This window comes from Gopherus evgoodei, unplaced genomic scaffold (assembly GCF_007399415.2).
Source record: "Gopherus evgoodei ecotype Sinaloan lineage unplaced genomic scaffold, rGopEvg1_v1.p scaffold_66_arrow_ctg1, whole genome shotgun sequence".
Taxonomy (NCBI): Eukaryota; Metazoa; Chordata; order Testudines; family Testudinidae; genus Gopherus; species Gopherus evgoodei.
The window spans coordinates 409,269-432,210 of NW_022060087.1; the positions used below are offsets into that span (position 1 = coordinate 409,269).

Consider the following 22,942-nt stretch of genomic DNA (forward strand, 5'->3'; position numbering starts at 1 on the left):
CCTTGAGGGGGCCATTGAGAGATCTGGGGTGAAAATCTGTCTGGGGATTGGCCCTGCTTTGAGCAGGGGGTTGGACTAGATACCTCCTGAGGTCCCTTCCAACCCTGATATTTTATGTCACAAATTCCAGGCTGAGCTGCGAGGTAGCTGATGTCACAGGTGCCTGGTTCAGCTGGTACGTTCAGGCTAATTCCAAAGGAGACGCTGCGGTTTACACAGATACCCCAAGTCTTGACAGTGTGGCCGAGGAAAGGGAGAGTTCAAAGGCATTTTGGTCACTGGTTGGGTTCTTAAAGTTTGCCCGAATGGCACCATGGTTATTTTAACTCTGGCCTCAGGAAATAAGGACCCTACGTAAGCTCTGAATTATCCCCCATGCTGCAAGGGAGGGGAGAGCCAAATGTCTGCCCAAAGCAGCTGTGATGCTTATGGCCGTGATCAAAGTGCTCCGCGCAGGGAGATAACCTCCTGCAGGATCTCCCCTGACCCGCTCCATGGAGCTTTGCCACTTGGCCAGCATGGGGAGTCATAAGGCTGCAGCTTTGGTTAATCATTCAAAGCCCCGTTCGGGATGAGCAGCCCCTCTCCTCCCATCAGGCTCTTCCAGCTTATCGCTGTTTCAGACGTGTTGAAAGAGGACTTCAGGGGCAGCCAGACTGGGATCATCCCATGCACCAGCTCCCCAAAGTCATCCTCCTTCAAGAGCCAGAGCCAGGACCTAACAGAACCAATGGCCTTTCACTCCCCCTTCCCCAAAAGAAGAATACATTTTGCAAGCTGCATGTACGGTGTCTGCCAGGTGGTGGGTAATGGACTGGCCTCGACTAGCAGCATCAGGATTAGAACTGCCTGTGCCCCGTCTCCTCTAGGATTTAACATGGAGCTTGCTAAAGTAATGCAACAGCACGCCTCATTGTAGGCCCAGAGTAACCCCTGTGCCCTTAGTGCACTTTCACAGGGACCCCATCTTGGGGGGGGGCGACCTCTAAGGGAAAAAATCAGCCACGCAGCAGTGCAACCCCATGCACCAGGTCGCAACAGCCACTCACTCAGATTTGGGCTGGCTGCCTCCCCTGCCCCCCATCACGAGAGAGAGCAGCCTGGCCTGAGTGGCGTGGAGCTATGCAACTGCAGGGGCAGGCAATGGGACCGCACTGTGCTGGGCAGCCTGGTTTCGGGGGAGCTGCCCTAGGCTTGGACAGGAGAGAAGCGTGCTAATGAGTGGCCAGGAATGTCCCAGAAGTGATGGGTTGGGGGAGGGAGTTGTAGGGGGGTTATGAGATGAGTGACGAGTGTTGGGGGGCTGTGGGGTTGAGGGATTGGGAGCAAGAGGGGGATGTTGGGATCGGGGAATGAGACATCAGGGGATGAGGTGAGTGGGATGTACGTCAGCACCGCGGGGTTGGTGTGTGGGAGGCTGCCAGGATAGGTAGGGGCTGGTGGAGGGTTGTTGGGGTATATGTGAGGGTGGAGAGCCATTTGGGGGCCCATGTGGGGATGGGGAGAGAGGGGCATTCTGGGGTGGGGTTGGTATGTATGGGGGGGCACTCCCTGCGCAGGAGCTCAGCACACTATTTGTACCGTGCAGGGCTGGCAGCCCCTGGAGCGGAGCCCTAGTCTGAGGAAGGTGGGGGCCCTACCAATGTCCACAGGGCCCAAAACCTCAGGACTTGTCTTTCTGCAGAGTGGACATGGCTACAGAGGCTGCGTCCCAGCTGGACCGGTGTGTAAGGGCAAAGAGCAGAGTCCCTTGCATTCCCTTCCTACCTCTGTGCTGCTCTTGGTTGGCAATTCAGGAATAACCCCGCGCTGTGCCCCCACATGCTCACACACCCTATTCCTTTCCAGCCAGCTCCCAACACCTCAGCCTGCCCAGCCCCAAAGTTCTTCCAGACTTCAAGAAATTTAAATGCACAAATTGCTAATAATCTGGAGCTCAGCCTGAAACCCTCACATCAGAGACCATCAGGGATCCAGGGGTCTCCTTGAGGGAAGAGAGAGCAGGTGCCACCTTGCTTTCCAACCACCCCTGCTATAGAGGAATTCAGTCCATCTGAATGGAGCCAGGCAAGACATCAGGATCCTCCTTTCCATTTTACAAATGGGTAAACTGAGGCACAGGGTGGGGGTCACACAGCAAGTCAGTGGCAGAGCTGAGAACTGGACCCAGAGTCCTGACTCCCAGTCCTGTGCTTACACACAACACTATCTTTCTTCTCTGTTAGGAAAGTCACCAGAAGCCTCTGGATGGCTTCAATGTATTATTGAGTTACTATTTTTAAAAGACAAGGAAGAAGAGCTTTGCCATTCAGGTATTGGTAATGTTCATTTATACAGCAGTAGCTTCTAGTAGCCCCAGCCATGGACCGTGACCCCACAATGCTAAGGGTGTACATTATTTATTAGGTGTATTACGGTAGTGCCCAGGCACTCCAGCCACGGACCATGACCCCAATGTGCTAGGGGCTGTACATTATTTATTAGGTGCATTACAGTAGTGCCTAGGAGCTCCAGCCATGGACCATGACATCACTGTGGTAGGCACTGTACAAATACAGGACAACTGTATCTCTAGAGCAGTGGTTTTTAACCTGGGGTGCACGTATCCCCTGGGGGTGCAAGATGCCCTGTCTGGGGGTGCAAGACATGATAGATTTTTTTAGAAGGTAAATCATCGAAAACCACAAATTAAGCACAGGCCCATAAGTATCAGTACTTTGTTTCATCAAACCTCTGTATTTATTAACATTATACATTTTTAAACGATTACTGTAGTACACAAAATAGATATCTAGGTTAAAGAACTGACCTCCTTCAACGATTTTTGATACAGGATGTGAAAACATATTTTGATTTTTGATACAGGGTGCGAGAACATATTTTGAGAACCAAAGGGGTGCAGGCTGCAGTAAAGGTTAGGAATCACTGCTCTAGAGGCTGTCAACAACTCTAGAGTTTGGGTCTTGCTGACAAAGGTCGATCAGAGGTAAATACTCTCCTACAGACATTTCTGAGCCATCTAATAGCTGGATTCCTCTTGGTGCCAATTGCCAAATGTATTCACTTTTTTGTCTCCATTTTCCTCTTTTCAGTTTCCAGGTTTAGTTAATATTAGGAGAGTAAAATATTTCAACGTCTCTATTAAATGGAGCTCAGCTTCTACCCCTAGTGTCTCTGGGCTGAATGGTGGGAGCAGGAGCTCTGGGGGAAGGAGCTACAAAAAATATGGGAGTTCACAGATAGGCCAAAGTGCAAATCTCTTATTGCCATGTTTGGGTTTCTGCCTCCATTACAAATGTACAAATTCAATCAAACACACACCCTCTCTCTCACCCCAGATTTGTTTGGGGATGTAACATGCAGAAGTGGCAGTTTGGGACCGCAACACACAGCATGAGCAGTACCCCGCAGACAGACGGGAAGGCTGTTCCACCAGCTACCTGTGTTTCCTTGAGGGAACCTGTAACATTTTAACTCCACATTTGTGACAACAACAAATGCGCTTTTGTTTGGCAGAAACACCATCTTTGCTTCCAGCTACACACAATACAGCTCCTGCCCGAATTGGTTCCTGCTCTGGTACTTTAATCCACAAAATTTAAAAAAAACATAACCAGCCTAGCAGAGAAGCCCCATTCTGTGCTCCCGGAGCCCTTGCCAGCCACTCAAAATAGAGTCTATGAGTAACCGTCCAGCTGACTCTACCCCCTCACCCCCATAGTGGGGGAGACAAACCAACTACCACCAGCCAAGCCAAGCACAGACACAGCTCGGTGATCTCTCCAAGCTCCACTGCACTCACCAGGAGCCTGTGCAGACAGAGATCTAGTAGCCCACCTGAAATGTCAATAGAACTGTGCCATTTTGCACCACAAAGGGGGCGGGGGGGGGGTAAATTCCAAACCAGAACATGCTCTCCCCCGTGGCAGCTCCCTCCCTTCTAAACCGAGGGAACTCCATACACTTCAGCTCCAGCAGGATGGCACAGCTGCACGCACCCAGGTCCCTCCTGGCGCTTTGGAAGGCCTAACTTTCCCCTTAGCTGCAGAACGTTCCAGGTCTTTGTTAGTAGCTGTCTCTGCTCAGCTAGGCAGGGCCTGGATCTCTGTTGCCCTGGAGCCTCATGTCTGTTACAGCTATCCCCCTATTCCATTTTGTTTCTTACAGCTGTCCCCATACTCCATTTTGTTTTTGTTCTCCTCCTGTGGCCGCCCTTCCCTCGCTGTTAAGTTGTTTACCAGGGCCACTGCCCTTCTCAAAGGGAGGGCCCCTTAAGTTGTTTAACAAGAGCCATTGCCCTTCTCAAAGGGAGGGCCCCTTAAGTTGTTTATCAAGAGCCATTGCCCTTCTCAAAGGGATGGCCACTTGTGCTGCGTGCTAAATGGGACCACTGCCCTGTTCAAAGGGTTAGTCCTGTTATCACCTCGTTGAACCTGGGCTCGGTGTAGGGCAGGCAATGTCCAGAGCTGCAAGACCTATTGTGTTTTTAAGATCCTGGGCATGAGTCATAGGCCTCATGTGCTTTTGAGTCACCTATTGCACAGGACTCTGCCCAGACATGTTTCTCTGCTCACCTGCAGTTTTTCCCTGTGCCTCCTCCCCTGTGACAGAGGGAGCCTATCAGGATTACTGGCGGGAAACTGCCTGAGTTTGCCTTTAAAAACAGACATTTTTGAAATAAACATCAGAAAGGTTCCTGCATTGCTGCCTGGTCTGATCAGCCAGGGGTTTTGGGGGGTCCTTTCTCTGCTCTCATTTTATTTTTGAGCATACCCCCAGTTTTTAACCCCTTCCCCCACGAAGAACGAATTGCTACCTGAGAGATCTCCTGATTTTTGAGACTGTACCGAGCCCTCCTTGCTTCTTCTGATGTTGCTGCTGCTTCTGCCTTTGCTGCTGCCTTGGGGATTGGTAAGAATCCCTCTGTAAAACTTTCCCTACTTTTATTTTATTACTTTAGCTGCTGGCTCTGTTTCCCCAGCACACAGACTCAAGCTAAACCTTGGTCTGTGTCTTAAAACCTCTCAAACTCCGCGGCACTTTGCCACTAAAAATAAGTTTGTGCCGCTGCTAAGCTCTGCTCCTGTGGGCTTTGCCTCGGGGCTCCCTGCTTTCAGCTGTATCCATTGCTGCAGCCACCATCCCTTGGCTTCCTTGGGGGCTGCCTTGGGAGCTGTATCCTGGGCACATACCACTCTGCCCTCTGTGACTTCCCCATAGCATAAGGTGCACCACAGGTTTTGTTTTTTTAGTTTAATAAGTCATAGTTTGTTAAGATTGTAGAGCTTGTAAGTTCACCTGCCTTGTTATAGTTTATTGTTTTGTTGCTCCGTATAGTTGCTTGTTATACTTTTGATTCTATATTCTATATCATATAGAATTGTGATATTTGTTGTTTTGCCTAGTCGTTGGTTAAGATAGATAAGGTTTTTGCTGCTTAAATTCGTCTTCCCGCTGTCCCGATCTCTCCCTGAACTTTCCCGTGTCTATAGATAAGGGTTTTGCTGTTTTTCCCCCGCTCCAATCTCCCCCTCTGTGTACTTCTTCGTGTCTATAGATAAGGTTTTTGCTGCTTAAATTCGTCTTCCCGCTGTCCCGATCTCTCCCTGAACTTTCCCGTGTCTGTTTTTCCCCCGCTCCAATCTCCCCCTCTGTGTGCTTCTCCATCTCCCTGTTATAACCCTTTGCTGCTTTTTCCCCCGCATCTGCACTCTCTCCGAACTTCCCAAACCCCTTGCTGCTTCTCCCCCCCGCATCTGCATCACCCTCCGAACTTCCCAAACCCCTTGCTGCTTCTGCCCCTGTGAAACTTCCCAAACCCTTTGCCGCTTTTTTCCTTTGTTTTTGGTGTCTGCTTCTTGCTTAAACCTCTCTCCAGCCCTTCTCCGCTGCCCCTCCCCTACCGAAGATCACCATCACACTGCTCCATTGTCCTTACCCTGCAGGGCTGCAGAGTCTCTCTGCTGCTTCCAGCCGCACTCTCCTCTCATCAGTTGCCACTAATCATTCACTCCCCTCCCCCTCCTGTTCCTTGACAGATTAGCTGCTATCCTAGCCTCACAAATTAAGTCATTACTTTTCTTTTATACCGTTACATTGCATAATTTCACCTATCACCCATATTGTATTATTGCACTGTGATTCACATTTTACTTGTAATTATAACACTCCATTGGTTGCTTCCACTTTTCTGATATACTTTGTATTTGCATTGATACCATTGTGTTACATTGTGTATAAGGCCACTAACCACTTAATACATTCTATCTAAGATTGTTGACCATTTTATATAGAAGCTACCATTTTATTTTGCATTTCTTTTGATACGCTTATTGACTGTACTGTATCCCATTGTGCTGAACCCCACTTACTGTACCCTACGGTTAGAACTCCCTGCACTGTTCAATAAGAAGAACCCCCCATCATTGTCTATTGTAAACACCCTATACACCCCATCCCATCGTATTTCATTGTTAAATTCCCACCACTTCCTTTTTCCTTTAATAAAGAAATTAATTGGCCCCCCACCTGTGTGGTAATTGCTCCCCAAGATCCCATATACTTGCAGGCAGGGACACTTCATGCTATCACTTCTATGCAAACTGCTCCTCTTCCAGTCTGGAACCAGACAGAGAGCCATGGGGAGCCAGCCGCTCACCGTGCAGGATATGCTCTAGTACGCAGTCGCATCTCTCTCTCTGCATTTCAACTCAGCAACGGGCCTACAGCATAGCTGCACTGACCAAGTTCTGCCATCATTTGCATTGGTGCATGGCCACTGATTGCAGGGCATTGCACCAGTGTAAACCCATGCATATCAGTCCAGTTCGTAGGGAGATGGGACTCCTGGGATCTAGTCCCAGCTCCACGATCTTGGTCAAATCACTACCTGTCTCTCTTCCCCTCCTACCTTGTCTATCTTAGGGCTGGTCAAAACTCAGAAGTTCCATTCCTCAGGAAATTCTGACATTTTAAAATTGCCTTTCATCCTAAATTGGAACAAAACATCAAGATTTCAAAATTTACTGGAGAAAAATTTCCATTTTGGAAACATTTTAGAAAGATCCAAATGACCTTATCAAAATGCTTCATTTCAGCCATTCTATTTTAGAAACAATCAAATCAAAATGAAGTGCTCTGATGGTTTTTCTGTAAACATTTTGACAAAGTTGATACTGTATGTTGCCTTGGAGTGTTTCAATTTTGTTGAATATGCATTTTCCAATGGAAAATTGTCCCACTGGAAATTTTTTTGACAAGCTCTACTCTATTTAGGGAAGGGACGGTCTCTCATTACAACAGAACCTCGATTTTATGCCCCCCAATCTTACGAACAGTAAGTTACACCAACCATTCTTCCCTTGTGGAAAACAAATAAATGACATAGTGAAAGTCATGGTGAAAAGTCGACATCCCTCACAGTCTGACACCTTCAGTGCATTGGAAAATGCTTTGCAGTGGTTTGATGGGAAGCAGAAAGTGATGCAGTGCTCCATACTGCAGCTCATGCACTGAACCTGCTGTAATGATACATTCGATTTTATTATCTCCAGTTACTTGGAGATAATAAACAGGGGTTCTGTTGTTTGGATCCGTGCAGCACCCGAACAATGGGCCTCTAGATATGACTGCAACAGACATAACCTGACCCTATACTTTCTATCCCCTGGTGCATATCATTCCAGTCATCTCTTCTTCACAGTCCATCTCCAGGAATCCATCTCACACCTGTTCTCTCTGCTTGGCTTCCCCCTTAATGGCAGCTTCAATCACAATAGCCAGCGCTTGCGACGTGGAGGGAACCAAAACTCAAAGCCAGAGGCACTTACTTCTCGTAGTCGTGCTTGCAGTATAGCTGCCGGTTGCGACAGTAGCAGGTTCCCGACAGCGGCTGCAGGCAGGCGGCACACTTCACGCAGCCTTCGTGCCAAGAGCGCTCATTGACTTGCAGGAGGAACCGGTCAGAGATGGGCATGTCGCAGCCAGCACAAATCTCCCGCATTTTGGAGTCCGACCCTGCCAACAGAGAAAAAGGCAAATGAGCCTCACGAACGAGGGCTGGTTTCCAAATGGGGATGTGCGCTGCTAAGGTGGAATTCAGCCCGGGGAGGAGACCCGGCACAAGGGCTAGGCCTCATGTTTGTGCTAAATCGGTTTGTAAAGCCATGTGTTACTAATGTTAATTGCTGTACATGCACCCAGAGAGAGAGAGAGAAACATTGTATTGGCCACATATTTTTACAATCTTATAAATAAATAAAAATGTTTGTCCCACAAAAATATATGACATCTTCAGGATTGGTTTCTAATTTTCAGGTAGCACATTTTAAAAAATCCTCTCCCCCCACTCCCTCCAAATCCATCACTAAAGAAAACTACAGAATGCAGGAGACCATCCCCTCTGGACTCTTATAGCTAGATCTTGAAGAGTGCCCAGCACCTACACTCAGGACTTGGTATTCACATGATATCAGCACACTGGGGGCTGAAAACATGCCCCGGGTGTCACTTGCACCATCAGCAAGGTTTTCCAAAGTGATCTGCTCCCAGCAGCTCCCACTGTTTTCAATAGCGATGGATGTGTGTGTGTGTATATATCTCTGTTCTTCACAGTTCTCAATGGTGCAGGACATGCACTCTCTGTTGTTCTCAGGGATGTGTGTGTGGATGTGCTCTGCTGCTCTCAAGAGGAGCTGTTCGATGCTGAGTACTTTTGACAATCTACAATAAGAGTTTGGAAGGAGGTCAGATTTGGGTCTGAATGGCCAGCCTGTGCCTCCCGGGTGTATGCCAGATCCTGGTGCTAAACCAGTCAAAATAGCAAGAGCTCCAGAGACTTGGGATTTTTTCCCTGGACGTTATCATCACATAAATCTATGGCTGCCCTTCAAAGGCTTCACCGCAGTAACTCCAAGGTACAGGAGTGCACGTGGGTAATAAATACGCTATCTGGAGTATTGGATCTGGGCACTAGGCCGAGCCAGGCGGGTACTAGGTACCTTAGCCGAATGCACTGTCTCTGCACCCATCATGCTGAGCTGCTCAGGTTTCTTAAACTCTTCATTTGTCCTCTCCCTTCACCAGCCCCTTGTTCTTTTATCTTCCTTTGGGCAGAGCTCACCCAGAGCCTGTTGCGGGGGTGCGAGAGGTGCCAGCTAGTCACAGAGGTGACATTTACCCCTTTTGTAAGGGCTTAAGTGGGGCCTAGGCCTCATGCTGAGCCCTGCCCAGGGGAAGGGGTGGGGTTAGGGCCTTGTGCTGGGGCCTGCCGGGGTGAGACAGGCCTGGTGGTGGGCCCTGTCCAAAGGCAAGGGGTCTGTTGGGGCCTGTGTGGCGTGGGGGGGTGGGGAATGCAGGTCTCTAGGCCTCCCGCTGAGCCTGGTCAGGATGAGTTTTACTCCATGTGAGCACTAGGGATGTTGCAGTCATGAGAGAACTGGAGTCTCCAACAAAGAAAGGCCATAAAATTCCCTCCTCAGAGATGCTCTGTGCCCCTCTCACCTGGGGACACAAAGCAGCCCTGCTTTGGAAAGGGGCGCTGTGGGCACAGCGTGGTGGGAAGTGGGCTGTGTGATTTCTAGACAGTCTGCAAAGACAGAAGGGAAGCGCTGATTTTCCAGCCTTGCAAAACTCACTACCTAGGAGATCTGAGAGGCAAGCGGGGGCAGTAGGCAGCCCTGGTCACGCACCCTCCAATAATAAAGGTTCTGTGAGCCCGTCAGCAACACCTATGCAGGTGCCTCGCACAGAGCAGAGTGTCACAGTTCAGTTATCTGCAACAGGTGTGCTAGAGGACAGAGCCTGCCCAAGCAACAGACTAACCAACAATTCTGTTGACGTATGAGCCAGACTAGAATCCAGAGGCCTGATTCCTTGGCCCCTCGCACCTCATGCATTCACTTTCCGCAGTGTAGAGTGAGTGTAAAAAGTTACTCTCCCAGCATGGTAGCTGTCTACATTCATGTCCTTGCACAGGGGTAAATCACAGTATCCAGCACAGGATAAAGGAGAATCAGGCTCTGTGCTTTTCAGATTTTACATCATATCTTAGACTGCGAAGTCTCTGGAGCCCAGCCTGGTCTGTGTTATTTGTTTGTACAATGGGGCCCTTAGGTGTTACTGCAAACCGTAGTTGTGATTCAAATGCAGGTACCAGGAGAGCCCTAACCCTTCATGGCCTGCCTTGGCTCTGTCCCAGCCTCTGCCATTAGACAATCACTTCCTGCTGCATCTCCCTACTTAAGCAGGATTCAGCAGCAACAACCTCTGCCAGCAGGAGCTGCCTCCTCACCAGGCTCTCACCAAACCACGTACTTGCCAATATGGAAGAAGATCAGCAGATATTCTTGTGGCCTGGGAGAGGGAAGCGAGAGCAGAGGAAGCCGCTGAATTTGATGGAAGAATATTAGTGCTGGGATGGTTTGGGAAAGTGGCAGCTCACAGAAACGCAGCCCTGTTCCTCTCCCTGGCCTCCTGAGCTCTTTTACTGCCAGTATGTTGGAGTCCAGCAGTTTGGGATCTGCCGTGATCAGTGCCTAACGTAGTGTGGGAAAAGGGTGCGTGGGAAGTCTAACCATAGCCTGGGAGCAGCAGCTTTGATGAGGGCTTGTCTACACAGACATCCAGGGAATTAATCTAAATTAACTAATGGTGTGAATTTGAAGTGGCTTAGTTAAACCACAGTGAATCCCTGCGTGGATGCTGTTATTCAGAATTAAACTGGCCTTAATTTGGGTTAGTGAAGTGAATTGAGTTTAGATCACTTTAACTCTGAATACCAGCATCCACACAGGGATTTAATTGTATTTTTTACTTCAAACATCTGATGAAGTGGGTTCTAGCCCATGAAAGCTTATGCCCAAATACATTTGTTAGTCTCTAAAGTGCCACAAGGACTCATCATTTTTTTTTGCTAATCCACTTCAGTTTAACACTTTTAGTTAATTTGCAACAATTTCCCACTAAGTGACCTGGCTTGATTTATTTGTATGTATTTATTTTTGCCAAGTCTGTGCCCCCTGGAGAATTCCTCCCACATACACTTTAAACACTGCCCCAATGCTGCTGCCGCTGCAGGCAACATGAATCAGGGTTCTAGGAAGCGATACCTCCAGCCTCAGGTTTCTCCTGAAGTGTTACTCACTCAGGCTTGCTCTGCTTAGGTTTGGTCTCTGTTCTCTCGCTCGCTTTAATCTTTATGTTTTCTCTTACATTTCCCTCTCTTCTGCCTCCAGCTCTTCTTACCCCAATGTCTTGCCCCTCCCACTGCCTCTGCTTTTTCCTTCATCCTTCCTCCCTTTCCTTTCACCAAACTCCCCATGAGGGGAGCCTAGAACTGATTACAGATAAGCGTTCATTGCATTTCAGCAGCACAACCCTACAGAGCTCTGTGCACCTGTGGAGAGTCCAGGGCTGGAATAGCAGGAGAGCTGTGGGTCAGGAGTGAGGGGCATCTGAAGAGCTGAGGGAGGAGCCCAAGGCTGGAATAACAGGGACTGTAGGTCACGCTTCAGGGGCAGTGGAACATCTGTGTGTGGAAAGCACAGGACTGGAATAGTGGAGCAAAGTGGAGCCATTTGGAATCTGTGGAGGGGTAATTTGCGAAGTGCCTGCCTTCTCTATGTCTAGTTGTAGCAGGAGCTAGTCTTTCATGAGTCCCAAACCCACATACAACAGCAAAATAGTCAGAGGCACTTGCCTGAGCTCAGCCCAGCCCTGTTCTGAGCAAGCTCAGAAAAGGCAGCTGCTAGGATCCTCTTTAGTGCTAAGCTACTGGCCCATCACTAGTCTGTAAGGGCACCTTATCATTGGTGCATAAAAGCAGGACAAATCATTTGCAGTAAGTAACATTAATTGGGTTCATCGGGGCTTGTTACCATAGTTGGCACCTTGGGAGACTGAGCATCATGAGTGAAGGTGGCTACTCCCCTCACTTTCCAGCCCTTGCTAGATTTTCCATTCAGACTCACTAGGACCTGAGCCAGCTCCCCTAGCTGAACTGCTGCCTCTGCTCCTGCAAACAAGCTGCCTGTATGATCCATTCCTGAACAGGGCTGCACGAGTGCTGCTCTGCCAGCAGCTATGGACATTCAGAACCACGCCAAGCCATAGACAGCTTTCAGATTCAAACATATTCTGAACTAAGCACTGAGGGGGCGGGGGCTTTCAAGTCAGAGAATGGGGCCAGCTGGAGGGAACAGAACCTATTAACCCTCCCCCTACCCCTTCAGCATCTAAAGGGAAACATCTTGCCCATGGAGTAATGAGCCAGTGTGGCTTAGTAAGGTGAGCACTAGACTAGGACTTGTGCGAGCTAGGTTCTATTCCCTGCAGTGATCAGTGGCAAGCTATTTCCCCTCTCACCTGGTTTTGGTTTTGTCTATTCAGCCCGTAGGCGCTTTGAAGATAGGACTTTCTTACCAAGGTCTGCTCCACACACACTATTTGTGCCCGTTAGGGGTGTGACTTCTTACTGATAGAGTTATACCAATGCAACTCCTTGTCTGAACACAATTGTACCAAGATAGCTTCCTCCCCTCCCCTTAGAGGAACAGTGCAAGGCGGTTGTCTAATAAAAACATAGCAATACAGGTGCATGTGGGGTGTAAACACACCCTCCCGAACACGGGGGCTGAAACAATTTTATAGTGGGGGTGCTGAGAGCCATTGAACCAAACTGTAAACCTTGTATATAAAGGAAACCTTTTCATGTGAGGAGGTACTACAGGACCCCCCCACACCCCTAGTTCCAGCACCTATGCTCCCAAAATAATATGTGTCAGTGTGCTCATTTTGCCAGGGAAGAGGATAAAAGTCCAAAGAAGTGACAGTTGTTAGTCGCATTGCTTAACCCACTATGGGAAAGCGATCAGATATCACAGTGATGAGACAGGTGTAAGAACCGATACCTGGCTACACCTGTGTATGCACATTTATATTGTTATAAGTGCATCCAGTAGGGGGGTTGTGCTGCTTCAGCTAATCCAGGATAGATAAAGCAGCACTTTTGTGTATAGATGGGGCTTACCTGCCTGTGCCACCCCCAGCACGTGGAGTCCCAATCTCAGCTGGGACCTTTCAGCATTACCGTAATACCCATCGTGAAAATGATTCTCTATAAAGGTCATCCAGTTCTACAGTAAAGCCTGTAAGAACTTAGCCACTTAATAATGGCTCTAGTGCACGGCAGTGCAGAATGATTGCATGGTTTGTCCCATGACCTTTGTTGCCTGAACTCCCGGTCTCTGATGCTGCACTAAGCAAGCAGACCCCTGCAATGCTTAATTTGTAATGAAAGATGTGCTGGGGCTCAAACAGCTTTTTACATTCATCACGGACACAGCAAACCCAGAACTGCCGGGGCTATGAACTGCCAAGCCTAGAGGTGCCGGGGCTCAGCCCTGGCACAGATTAAGCACTGGCATCCTGGCATTACATGACTGGGACTTGAGAGTATAAACTTTCAGAGCCAGGGCCCATGGAAGGAGTCTAGAACACAGTGGGGGCTGCTGCTGTAATCCAGTTAATTAATAATGGTCCCTCCCCCTCCAGTTCATTGTTGCTAGCACTCCCCTGAACTGCATGGGGCCTGCCAGCACCGTCATCACATGTGAGTAAGTTCAGTCAGGACACATTCACTCCGGGTTGCATTGGCTGAGCCCAAGCAGCTGGAAAGAATGTGTGTGTGGCGGGGGGAAGCTATGATCTGGGGAGAGGAGCTCATTTTTTTTAAATGATCAAATAAGTTTTTTTTTTTTAAATCTTTAAAATTGTTTGTTTTGTGTTTGTCTAACTTGAAGACACCATTTTCTTATTCAAAACACTCCACCAGCTCAGAAGAGAGGACCTGATGCCCCTTTAGAAGAAAAACACATGAAATGCAGCCACAAAGCTCTCTGTTCAGTTACCCTTTCCTGTGAGCTGCTGGATCTGCTACTGCTAGTCATGTAGGATGGAGCTGCAGCACTTCAGTACCAGACCAACTGCAAGAGCGCAGAGAAACTGCACCATGCACAACGAGAAGCATTAAGGCTTTAATTCAGCAGAGCTCTAAAGCACCTGCTTAACATAGGCATATGCTCAAGTTCCATTTGACTTCTGTGAGACCTGAGCATGTGCATAACTATATGGCTGAATAGGGATGGATTTATGCAGGTGCCTAAAAGTAAGTTCATGCTTACATGCTTTGTTGAATCAGGGCCCAATGCTGCTTATCCCTAAATATTCAAAAGAGACACCTAAGGGAATGGGAATAGCATAGACAACACTGCAGGAGCGGGTCAGGCTCAGGTCTAAACCCACACAAACAAGGAAGGTCCATTTAAAGCAGAAAAGGTGAGGCTGTGGTGCTAGTTTTGGTGGTTGCGCAGCCGGAGTCAGGATGGGGTGTCAGGGGAGATTCCTCTTGTTTTGTGGAGAGGCATGTGTCAGCCCGTTGGCGACAATCACCTGTCACTAGGGCTGGGGGAACTTGTTTTGCCTAACTTGGAACTGACAAACAGTGTGGATTTGAAAGCTTGACTCAGACACAGGGGACAGTAGGGGCTTGTCTTCACTGCAGAATTAGCTCAAGAGTTGCCCCTTGCTTGAGTCCTGTCCACACACAAAACCCCCCTAACTCGTGGGTGGCAGGACTTGCAATTCAAATTGGCTGGCCTGTCAGCTCCTCACCTGCTAACAATCACACTGTTCCAGTGTCAGGTTGCTGTGTGACTGCTCTCACTCATGCTACGCTAGGAGCAGAATTAACTCAGGTTTAGAGAAATCTAAAGTGAAGATGTATCCAAGGGTTCATGCCCCACTTAGGAGGGGGTGGGAGAAAGAAAAGTTTTCATAAAAAAAAAACTGCCAGGGTTAGATTCCCAAGGGCTCAGTACCCACAGCTGGGGACAAATTTTCAAGAGAGCTCATTTCCCACCAAGGCACCTAAATAAAGATCAGATTTTCTACAGTGCCCAGCTCCTGAAGTCCTCAGGCTGGGTTCCTCAGAAAATGTGGCCCAAGGTCTTTATCTAGAACTGATTTTTTTGTTTCCATGCAAATATTTGACTTTTCATCAAAAACTCCAAAAACTGTTGGTGTTTTTGTTTGACCAAAAGTTTTCTGTGGAAAGGAGATGCTGTCCCCATACGTTTTCATTTAGTAAAAAACCCAGTTTTCTGTCCAATAATGGTTTCAATGAAAGATTTCAAACCAGCTCTGTTTTCATCCCATTGACTGTACAGTGTGTAACAGAGGTTCTCAGCCTGGGGGTCAGTACCTCTCAGGGGGTCACAAGATATCAGCTTCCACCCCAAACCCCACTTTGCATCCAGCATTTATAATGTTTTTAATGTATAAGGGAGGGGGTCGCAGTCAGAGGCTTGCTATGTGAAAGGGGTCCCCAGTACAGAAGTTCGAGAACCACTGGTGTGCAACTTTCTGTGGCTGGGTTTTGCGGTGACTGCAACCCCTTACAAAAAGCATAAGCTTCCCCATTAGGGGTTTGGGGGGATTCTTTAATACTTAAGTAGCTTTTGGGGGGAGGAAGTAGGAACAAATTAAAATGGAGAACAAAGGTATGTGAACTTGAGCTAGCTCTGAGAACTAGAGGCACAAAACTTCAGATGCTGCGAGGTTCCCCCTCCTTGTTCAAAACACACTTTATGTTATATTATTAAATGACCAAGTGAGCCTGTTGCCAAGGATTACGCCATGTGGAATGCCATAGAGCCCTGCCCAGGGCCAGCCTGTATTGTGATTCACCAACACCGGCCGTGTGAGCAGGAGGGCTGAAGGCACGGTCAGTAATTCACACCTGGAGTTTTGTTAGGCGCAAGGCCAAGCATCCAGCAATAACTTAAGAAAACATAAAGAGAACAATCCAACGATACGAAGGGTATAAGTGGGAATGCTGCTTGTCTGTATAATATCTAATCCCTGGTAGAGTCACAACCTCCTCAGAAGGGGCTGGACTTGAAACGGGAAGTAAACAAGCCTCTGACATTTTGGATCCTACGGACTGCAAGGCTTAAAAATTAATGGGTAGAAAATGCAACAGTTTGAATTTAAAAACGTGAGTTTAAAAACCATGTTCCTGTTCCGAGGGGGGCACTGGCGAAATGGCTACTGAGTCCCAATCAGAAAAATGTGCAGCATTCATTTAAAGGGCAAACTGCTTTCAAGAGTCCCACTGAATTTGGTAAGAAATCAACACACTTACATTGCATTCATAGATTCTAAGGCCAGAAGGGATGTGGTCATCTGGTGTCACTCTCTGTGTAACAGGCCACAGGAGTTTCCTGCATTATTTCCCGCTTAAGGTCCAGTAACTGGGCTTGACAGAGTACATCTTTTAGAAAAATCCCATCTCAATTTAGAGATGGCCAGTGACGGGAAGTCCCCCACAATCCTTGGCAAGTTGCTCCAATGGTTAATTACCCTCACTATGCACCTGGTTCCACCTGAATTTGTCTAGCCCCAACTTTCAGCCATTAGATCTGGTTAGGACCAGAATGAAGAGCTTCCTATTAGCCAATTTCTGCCCTTCAATACACACTTGTGGACTTGGATCAAGTCACCCCTTAACCTTCTCTTTGTTAGCTACACAGAGGAGTCTATCCAGAGGCAGAATTAGCTCCTTTGGGGCCCACTTCAGGAATATTTTGGGGTGCCCCTTGCCCTTCCCCCACACCATAACAAATATGAATTGCATTATTTCCACAAACCACAAAATCCACCAGCACAAGACATGGACATTTGTAAAACACTCCACATAAATAACGAGCTGTATTTGGGGGTAATACTCAGTCCGGGGCCAGACACCTCTTAGGTTAGTCAGCCCCACGCTGCTGCCATCACAGATCTGTCACCGGCAGATTTTCTAACCCTTAACTCATTCTCCTGCGGGCCCTCTCCCATTTAGCAGCATCCATCAATTCATGCTCAGGCCCCACACCCAGGCTCACACCAAACTACCCGGCTGTGTGAACTCACAGCCACATTGTTCTCTCAGCCCCAATCTGTGTGTAGACAAGCAGCGGCACTGGAACTAGAGGGCTGCTGCATCCCCAGGCTTGGAGCAGTAGCAAACACCGAATCCATCAGCAGTCCCCATGTAGACAAGCTCCAGCTCTGTTTTCCAGCTCTGGTTGAGAGGGGGGCTCTGGACAGTCAGCAGAGATGGGGTGTGACCCAGCCAGCCCACTCCCTACCGGGGGAGGAGGGTCTGTCTCTCTGCTGCCCCAGGACAGACAGACACTCACCGAAGCCCAGCACTGGGGTGGCCTGCTGCAGGCAGGATGGCGCCTCCTCTGTCTTCATGCTCCAGCCGGGCTGGGGGAAACCTGGTGGGGGAGGGAATGGGTTAGCACGGGCAGGGGATGGGGACCCAGAGGAGTTGCCCTGGGCCTGGGGTGGGGAAGAAAGATCCTCTGAGCTGTAGGGGAGGAGGTTTCTCAGCTGAACCTCCCCGGGTAGGAGCTGAGCTGGAGGGGGAGACACCCCAGGAGAGGAGACCGCGGAGCTTAGCCCCGGAGTCCTGGGCCACCCCAACCTTTGCAACAGAGCAACTCTTCCCACTCCAGCCTGTGCAGGTCTGTCCCCGCCCCCCATGGCCCCCATCCCCACAGCTCCTCCTGTCCCCCATCTGTCTGGCCACTAATCTTCTTGTCTGTCCCCCACAGCTCAGCATGTCCCCCTGTCCCTCCGCCCCGTCTCCGCTGCGCAAATTAATCCACTGGTCTCTTTACGTTAGTCTAGTCGGGGCAATAAGGAACCTCCCTCGCCACCATTATCGACCTCCAAGCTTCCTGAGCCGTGTGGGGGCTCAGCCCTCCTTCCCCCCATGAGCTATGGCTCCTAACTGGAGTGGGTTATGGGGCAGGGATGGGGCAGACTGGGGTGGCTGGTGGGGTAGGTTACAGGGGCAAGTTATGGGGCAGGATGGGGGAGAAGATGGGATAAACGTGGGGTGGGTAATGGGGCGGATACCGGGTCGGACGTGGGGCGGATAACAGGCTCGAACGTGGGGTTCTCGGCCCCCAGCCCCGGGGCGGGGAGAATCTCACCCCCCGTTTCCTCCTGTTGCTTTAATCCCCGGAGCCGAGGTGGGTTTTTACCCACCCCGCTCCTGGGCGGGTAGCGCCCCGCAGGCGCCTCCTTCCCGGGCCGGGTCTCGCTGGGTTCCGCTCGATGCTCCAGGTTCTGGTTCGCGACCCGCCCGGCGCCGCTGGGTCCGGCGAGCCCCGCGGAGCCGCTTTGATGGAACCACAACGAATTCTCCGCCCCTGCCCCCCGGAGCCCGCTCACCCCGGCCGGCCCCGGCCGGGTAAAGTCCCCGCAGCCCCCCGGCCGCCTCCCGACCCCCAGCCCCGCTCCCGCGACCCGCATTCACCTGCAGCGCGTCCTTCCCTTCGGTCTTGCAGCAGCCGCTCGCCTGACAACGGGGCCGGGCCGGCGCCGCGGAATCGGAACCAACGAAATTTCGTTCGTTCCTCGGGTTCGTTGCCCCAGTCCCCGGCGCTTTGGTGTCTTTCGTGCGGAGCTTTCCCGGGCCCGCAGGGTTTGCGTTTCGCCGCAGTAATTTCGGGGCGAGCGCCGGGCTCCCCGCGCTAACAAGCCTGCCCGGTTTCAGCCGCCGAACCCCCTGGTTCGGTCCCGGCTCGGCTGCGTTCGTTTCTCTGGGACTTGCCCGCAGACTAGGGCGGGTCGCTGCCTGCTGGCGGGGGCTGTGGCTGTGGCTGTGGCTGCGCGGCGGGTCCGGATCCCGAACTGGGAGTTCGGGGCTGCTCCGCCCGCGCGTGCAGATTTACACGCGGTTCTCCCGCAGGGCAGCACCCCCGCCCCCCAGCAGAGATGCCTCCCCCGACTCCGCAGAGAACCCCGAACTTGCCTGGGCTGGACGGCCAGAGCACGGAGCTGGCGCGCCCCACACCGCTGGGGCGGGGCGGGGGCTGCAGCCTTGGGGGATTTTCAATCCCCATGAAGTGCCAGGGACGCCCACGCAGCGCCCGGGAAATTGGGGGGATGAGCCCGGCCAGGAGGGCAGCTGAGTCCCAGGGTCTCCATACACCAGGGATAAATTGGTACCTCTAAGCTGAGACCCCCACCCCATGGGTGCCCCCCCCCGGCCCATGCACCCACCCCCCGGCGCAGCGACGCGGGGAGGAGAACAGACAAAAATCTCTGCACCTACCAGGCTTGGAGGCTGGGCAGCGCCGGTTGCGATGCCAGAGCCGGAGACTTCCCCGGCCGCTCCCGCTGCTAACGGGGGTCGGGGGGTCCTATTGTCTGAGGCCGGGAGGATCCAGGGGAGAAAGTAGCGCTGCTGCTCCCAGACACAACGAGTCCGTGCCCGGCTAGCGGGGCGTCCCCAGTCCCCCGTCCACCTCGCCCCCACCCCCGGAGCGAGCGAGCTGCAGAGGCCAGCGCCTGGGTCCCCGGCGAGCCTCGCCCACTCGCCTCTGCAGCCCCCGGGGCCCGGGCTCCGCAGGGGGCAATAGGGAGACCCGAATTCGAGGAGTTTTTAAAGGGCTGTTCCGGGGCGGGGCGTTTCCTATCGGCCCGAGGGGGTCGATCACACGCATCAATTCGAAGTGAAGCCAGCTCCGGTGTCTCCAAGCCGGAGCCAGCAGAGTTCTCGGCTGGAGACCTGAGCGCAGATCCGCTCAGGGGCGGGCAAGAGCGTGAAGGGTCCGCAGTGGAAGTGGGGCTCTGGCCAGGCCCGGCGGGAGAAGCCTGGGGTCGGGTTATATCGACCGGTAGTCAGTCTATAGAGACCGGGGCAGGCCCAGACCAGGCGTTTGGTTGTGAGTCCCGGGGGGAAGGTGCGGGGAGTCCCGGGCCAGGCGCCGCGCTGCCGTCTCCGTCGGATTGTGGGGTCACGGCTGCGATGCCAATGCACCAGTTCCTCCCAGGCGTTATAATGCGACAGGGCCAAATCCTGGCCTGGGGAGTCACCCGCAGCGAGCAGGCAGTGGAGCGGGCCAGGGCCTGGGGCTGAGCCCACTGGCACCTGTGGAGAGACAGGCCAGCCTGGGCGAGGGGTCTGAGTGGCTGTGACAGACCCCACGCGTGACCGCGCCCCGGGGGCTGCTCAGGCCACAGACAGCCCTGCTCCGTGGCTGGCTCTCACCGCACCTGCTGGCGGGGCAAAGGGCAGGATCCCCACATGAATGGATAGGCCAGAGCACAGCATTTGCGATGGTTGTTACAGGCGGGATCGGCTGGGCCCGGGTTAATCCGATTTGTGTAACAAACCGAAGCTGGGTAAAGCGTGTGAGGAGTGCCCCAAACCGAATCTACACCCCCCTCTCCCCGCATTAACTGCCCTACACGGGATCTAAACTCACCCCTCCCCCTCCATTAACTGCCCCAAACCGGATCTATTCTTCACAGGGCAGAGACCCGAACCGACCCCGCAGCGGGTCCAGGGTCCCCTCTCCCGTGGGGGAGGGTCAGGGTGAAGGGACCGGGGCAGCCCCGCAAGGGGAGTCAGGGGCGCCCGGGGACGCGTTCCCTCGTCTTGGCTTCGGGGTGTTTAAGGCGCAGCCACATTAATCCCCACGGTCCGTTCACCGCAATTAGCAGCCGCAGGCCCGAACTGGAGGAGGGTGGGGGGCTGCGGACCCCTTGGGGCTGCAGGGGGCACCGCCCCTCCCTGGTGCCTGGGCTGGGGGGCTGAGCAATGAAGGCGGGGGCGATGGGGTGTAGGGGATGAACGGGGTGAGGGCTGGGCACAGGGGGTGAGGGGATGAAAGGCGTGGAGGGGTGGGGCTGGGTATGGGGGCTGCAGGGTGATGAAGAGGGGTGGAGGGTGCCAGGGCATAAAAGCAGTGGGGGGGTGAAGTGAGGCAGGGGCTGGACATAGGAGCTGCAGGGGGATGAAGGGGGTGAGGTGGGGGGTGAAGGAGGGTGTGGGGCTGGGTGTAGGGGCTGCAGGGGCATGAAGGGGGGTGGGGAGTTCGGGGGATGAAAGAGGTGAGTAGTGGGATGGAGGCGGGTGCGGGGCTGGGCATAGGGGCTGCAGGGGGATGAAGGGGGTGAGGTGGGGGGTGAAGGAGGGTGTGGGGCTGGGTGTAGGGGCTGCAGGGGCATGAAGGGGGGTGGGGAGTTCGGGGGGATGAAAGGTGAGTAGTGGGATGGAGGCGGGTGTGGGGCTGGGCATGGGGGCTGCAGGGAATAAAAGCGGGTTGGGGTGGTGGGGCTGGGCGTGGGGGGCTGCAGGGGCATGAAGGGGGGTGGGGAGTTCAGGGGGAAGAAGGGAGGTGCCAAGAAGTGGCTGGTGGCTCCAGGGTTTTTCTTGCCAACATTTTCACGCACAAAAAAAACTGAAGAAAATTCTCAACAGCAAGAAAGCCCAGAACCGCCACACACACCCCCCCCCCCCCAGCTCCCTTGGAACCCTCGTTATGCCCCCTGGACCTTGCCTCATCGTGGCCCCTCAGATTCCCCTCCCCCGCATACACACACTCCCCAGAGACCCTTTGCCCTGTTTCATGGATTGGGGTTTTACCTGGGATATAATTGGGGGCCCTGGGACCCTCTCAGGGGAGCAGACAGGTTGGGGCAGGGGCTGAAGCTGGCCTGGGCGGTGTCAGATGCCCCAGGGTGCACAAGGCCCCCTTACTGGAGCCCTTATTTCTGGTAGAGAAGTAACCAGCAGCCCTGGGTCCCTGCCCCAGCCTGTGGGCTGGGCGAAGGCCTGCACCTGGCCAGCAGGGGGCACTGGGGGGCCTGACCTGCCCACATGCTGCAGGTGTGTGACTCTCGCTAGGACCAAGGCGCTGAAATATCCCTTAGGCTGCGCAGCCTGGGCAGCATTGTCCAGGGTGCAGCAGCGACCCCGGCCCACCATTTCCGGCCCCCCCACACCTGTGCTCAGCCAAAGCTAGTGCTGGGAGGCCTCTGCTGCCCTCATCAGCCATTTTCACCCCATTTTTAAATTAAATCTAAAAACAAATGTGTTTGATTTAACTAAAAGTTTTGATGTTTTGGCAGCAAACGTGTGTGTGTGTTTGTTTTCATTCTCTCCCTCCTGTTTTGAAGGGGGAAGAAGGGAGGCAGGGTGGAGGAGGACCAAAATCATCAAACCAGAATTGTTTGGAGTTTTGCTCTGTTGAAAATTTTCCCAAAAGGTTTGGATGAAATTTGCAGTTTCTTTTCTAACTTGCCACAGCTGATCCTGCCCATTCTCTGACCCACTCTAGCCCCCCCAGGTACTTTTCTAGTCCCCCTGGCTAGAGCTCTCCGTTCCAGCCATGGCCTTTTCTAGTACGCATCCCCTGGCAGTTGCAATGCATGCTGGTGCCAGGCCTTGGAGTGCAGCAGCTTCTTGGCAAAATCTCTCCCCAGGCAGCCGCTACAGATGGAGCTGAGGTTTCTAACATGTGATCAATCTCATGTAATGGTGGCACCGTGGAAGGCCGTGCTGCCGGAGGAGATTCTAGGGAAGCGCAGCACACTTCCCCTTCCTGAGCAGGACCCTCTCTGCCCTGTGAGTGATGAAGTGTGTGGGGAAATCTCAGCATTCACCATCCAGTCCCACCTACTCATGCTAGCCCCTGCCAGAGTAACAACAGGCCCCGGCTTCCCAGACGGCCTCACTCTACCTTGAAGAGACAGAGGCAGATTGAACCTCTGAAGGCTGCAGCACATTAGGGGTTGGAGACCCCACAGCAAGGTCCCACCTGTGTACAGGCAGGGCAATGGACTATGCTGCTTGGTGACTCCGACAATGGCACCTGCCAACCACTCCCAATCCCCAGCCTTCTGGGGACACACCCGTACAAACTCTCTGGCAAATGCTGTCCACTAATGAAACGCAGAGGAAGAGCATGTCGGCCCCCTAGGCTAGAGCAGCTGCCTGGCTATTTAACGTGCGCACAGAGCCCCCCAAGTGTGCATCCTCTCCACCCCTAACCAAGCTAAGGGATGTAGAAAGTGGCTGTCACCTTCATATCCA

The 22,942-nt window shown here is 52.2% G+C and overlaps 1 protein-coding gene across 1 annotated transcript in view; it reads right to left on the reverse strand.

Annotated features, from left to right (window-relative positions):
• The window catches only part of LOC115643676 (LIM homeobox transcription factor 1-alpha-like), a 57,627-nt gene extending 40,326 nt beyond the window's left edge, over nt 1–17,301 (reverse strand). Inside the window, exons 1-2 of the mRNA XM_030547690.1 lie at nt 17,244–17,301; nt 7,830–8,016 (exon numbers count right to left, since the gene is read on the reverse strand). Of these exons, the coding sequence (XP_030403550.1) occupies nt 7,830–8,016; nt 17,244–17,301 (245 nt within the window). The remainder of the gene's footprint in view (nt 1–7,829; nt 8,017–17,243) is intronic.
• Between the last annotated feature and the right edge of the window lie 5,641 nt (nt 17,302–22,942).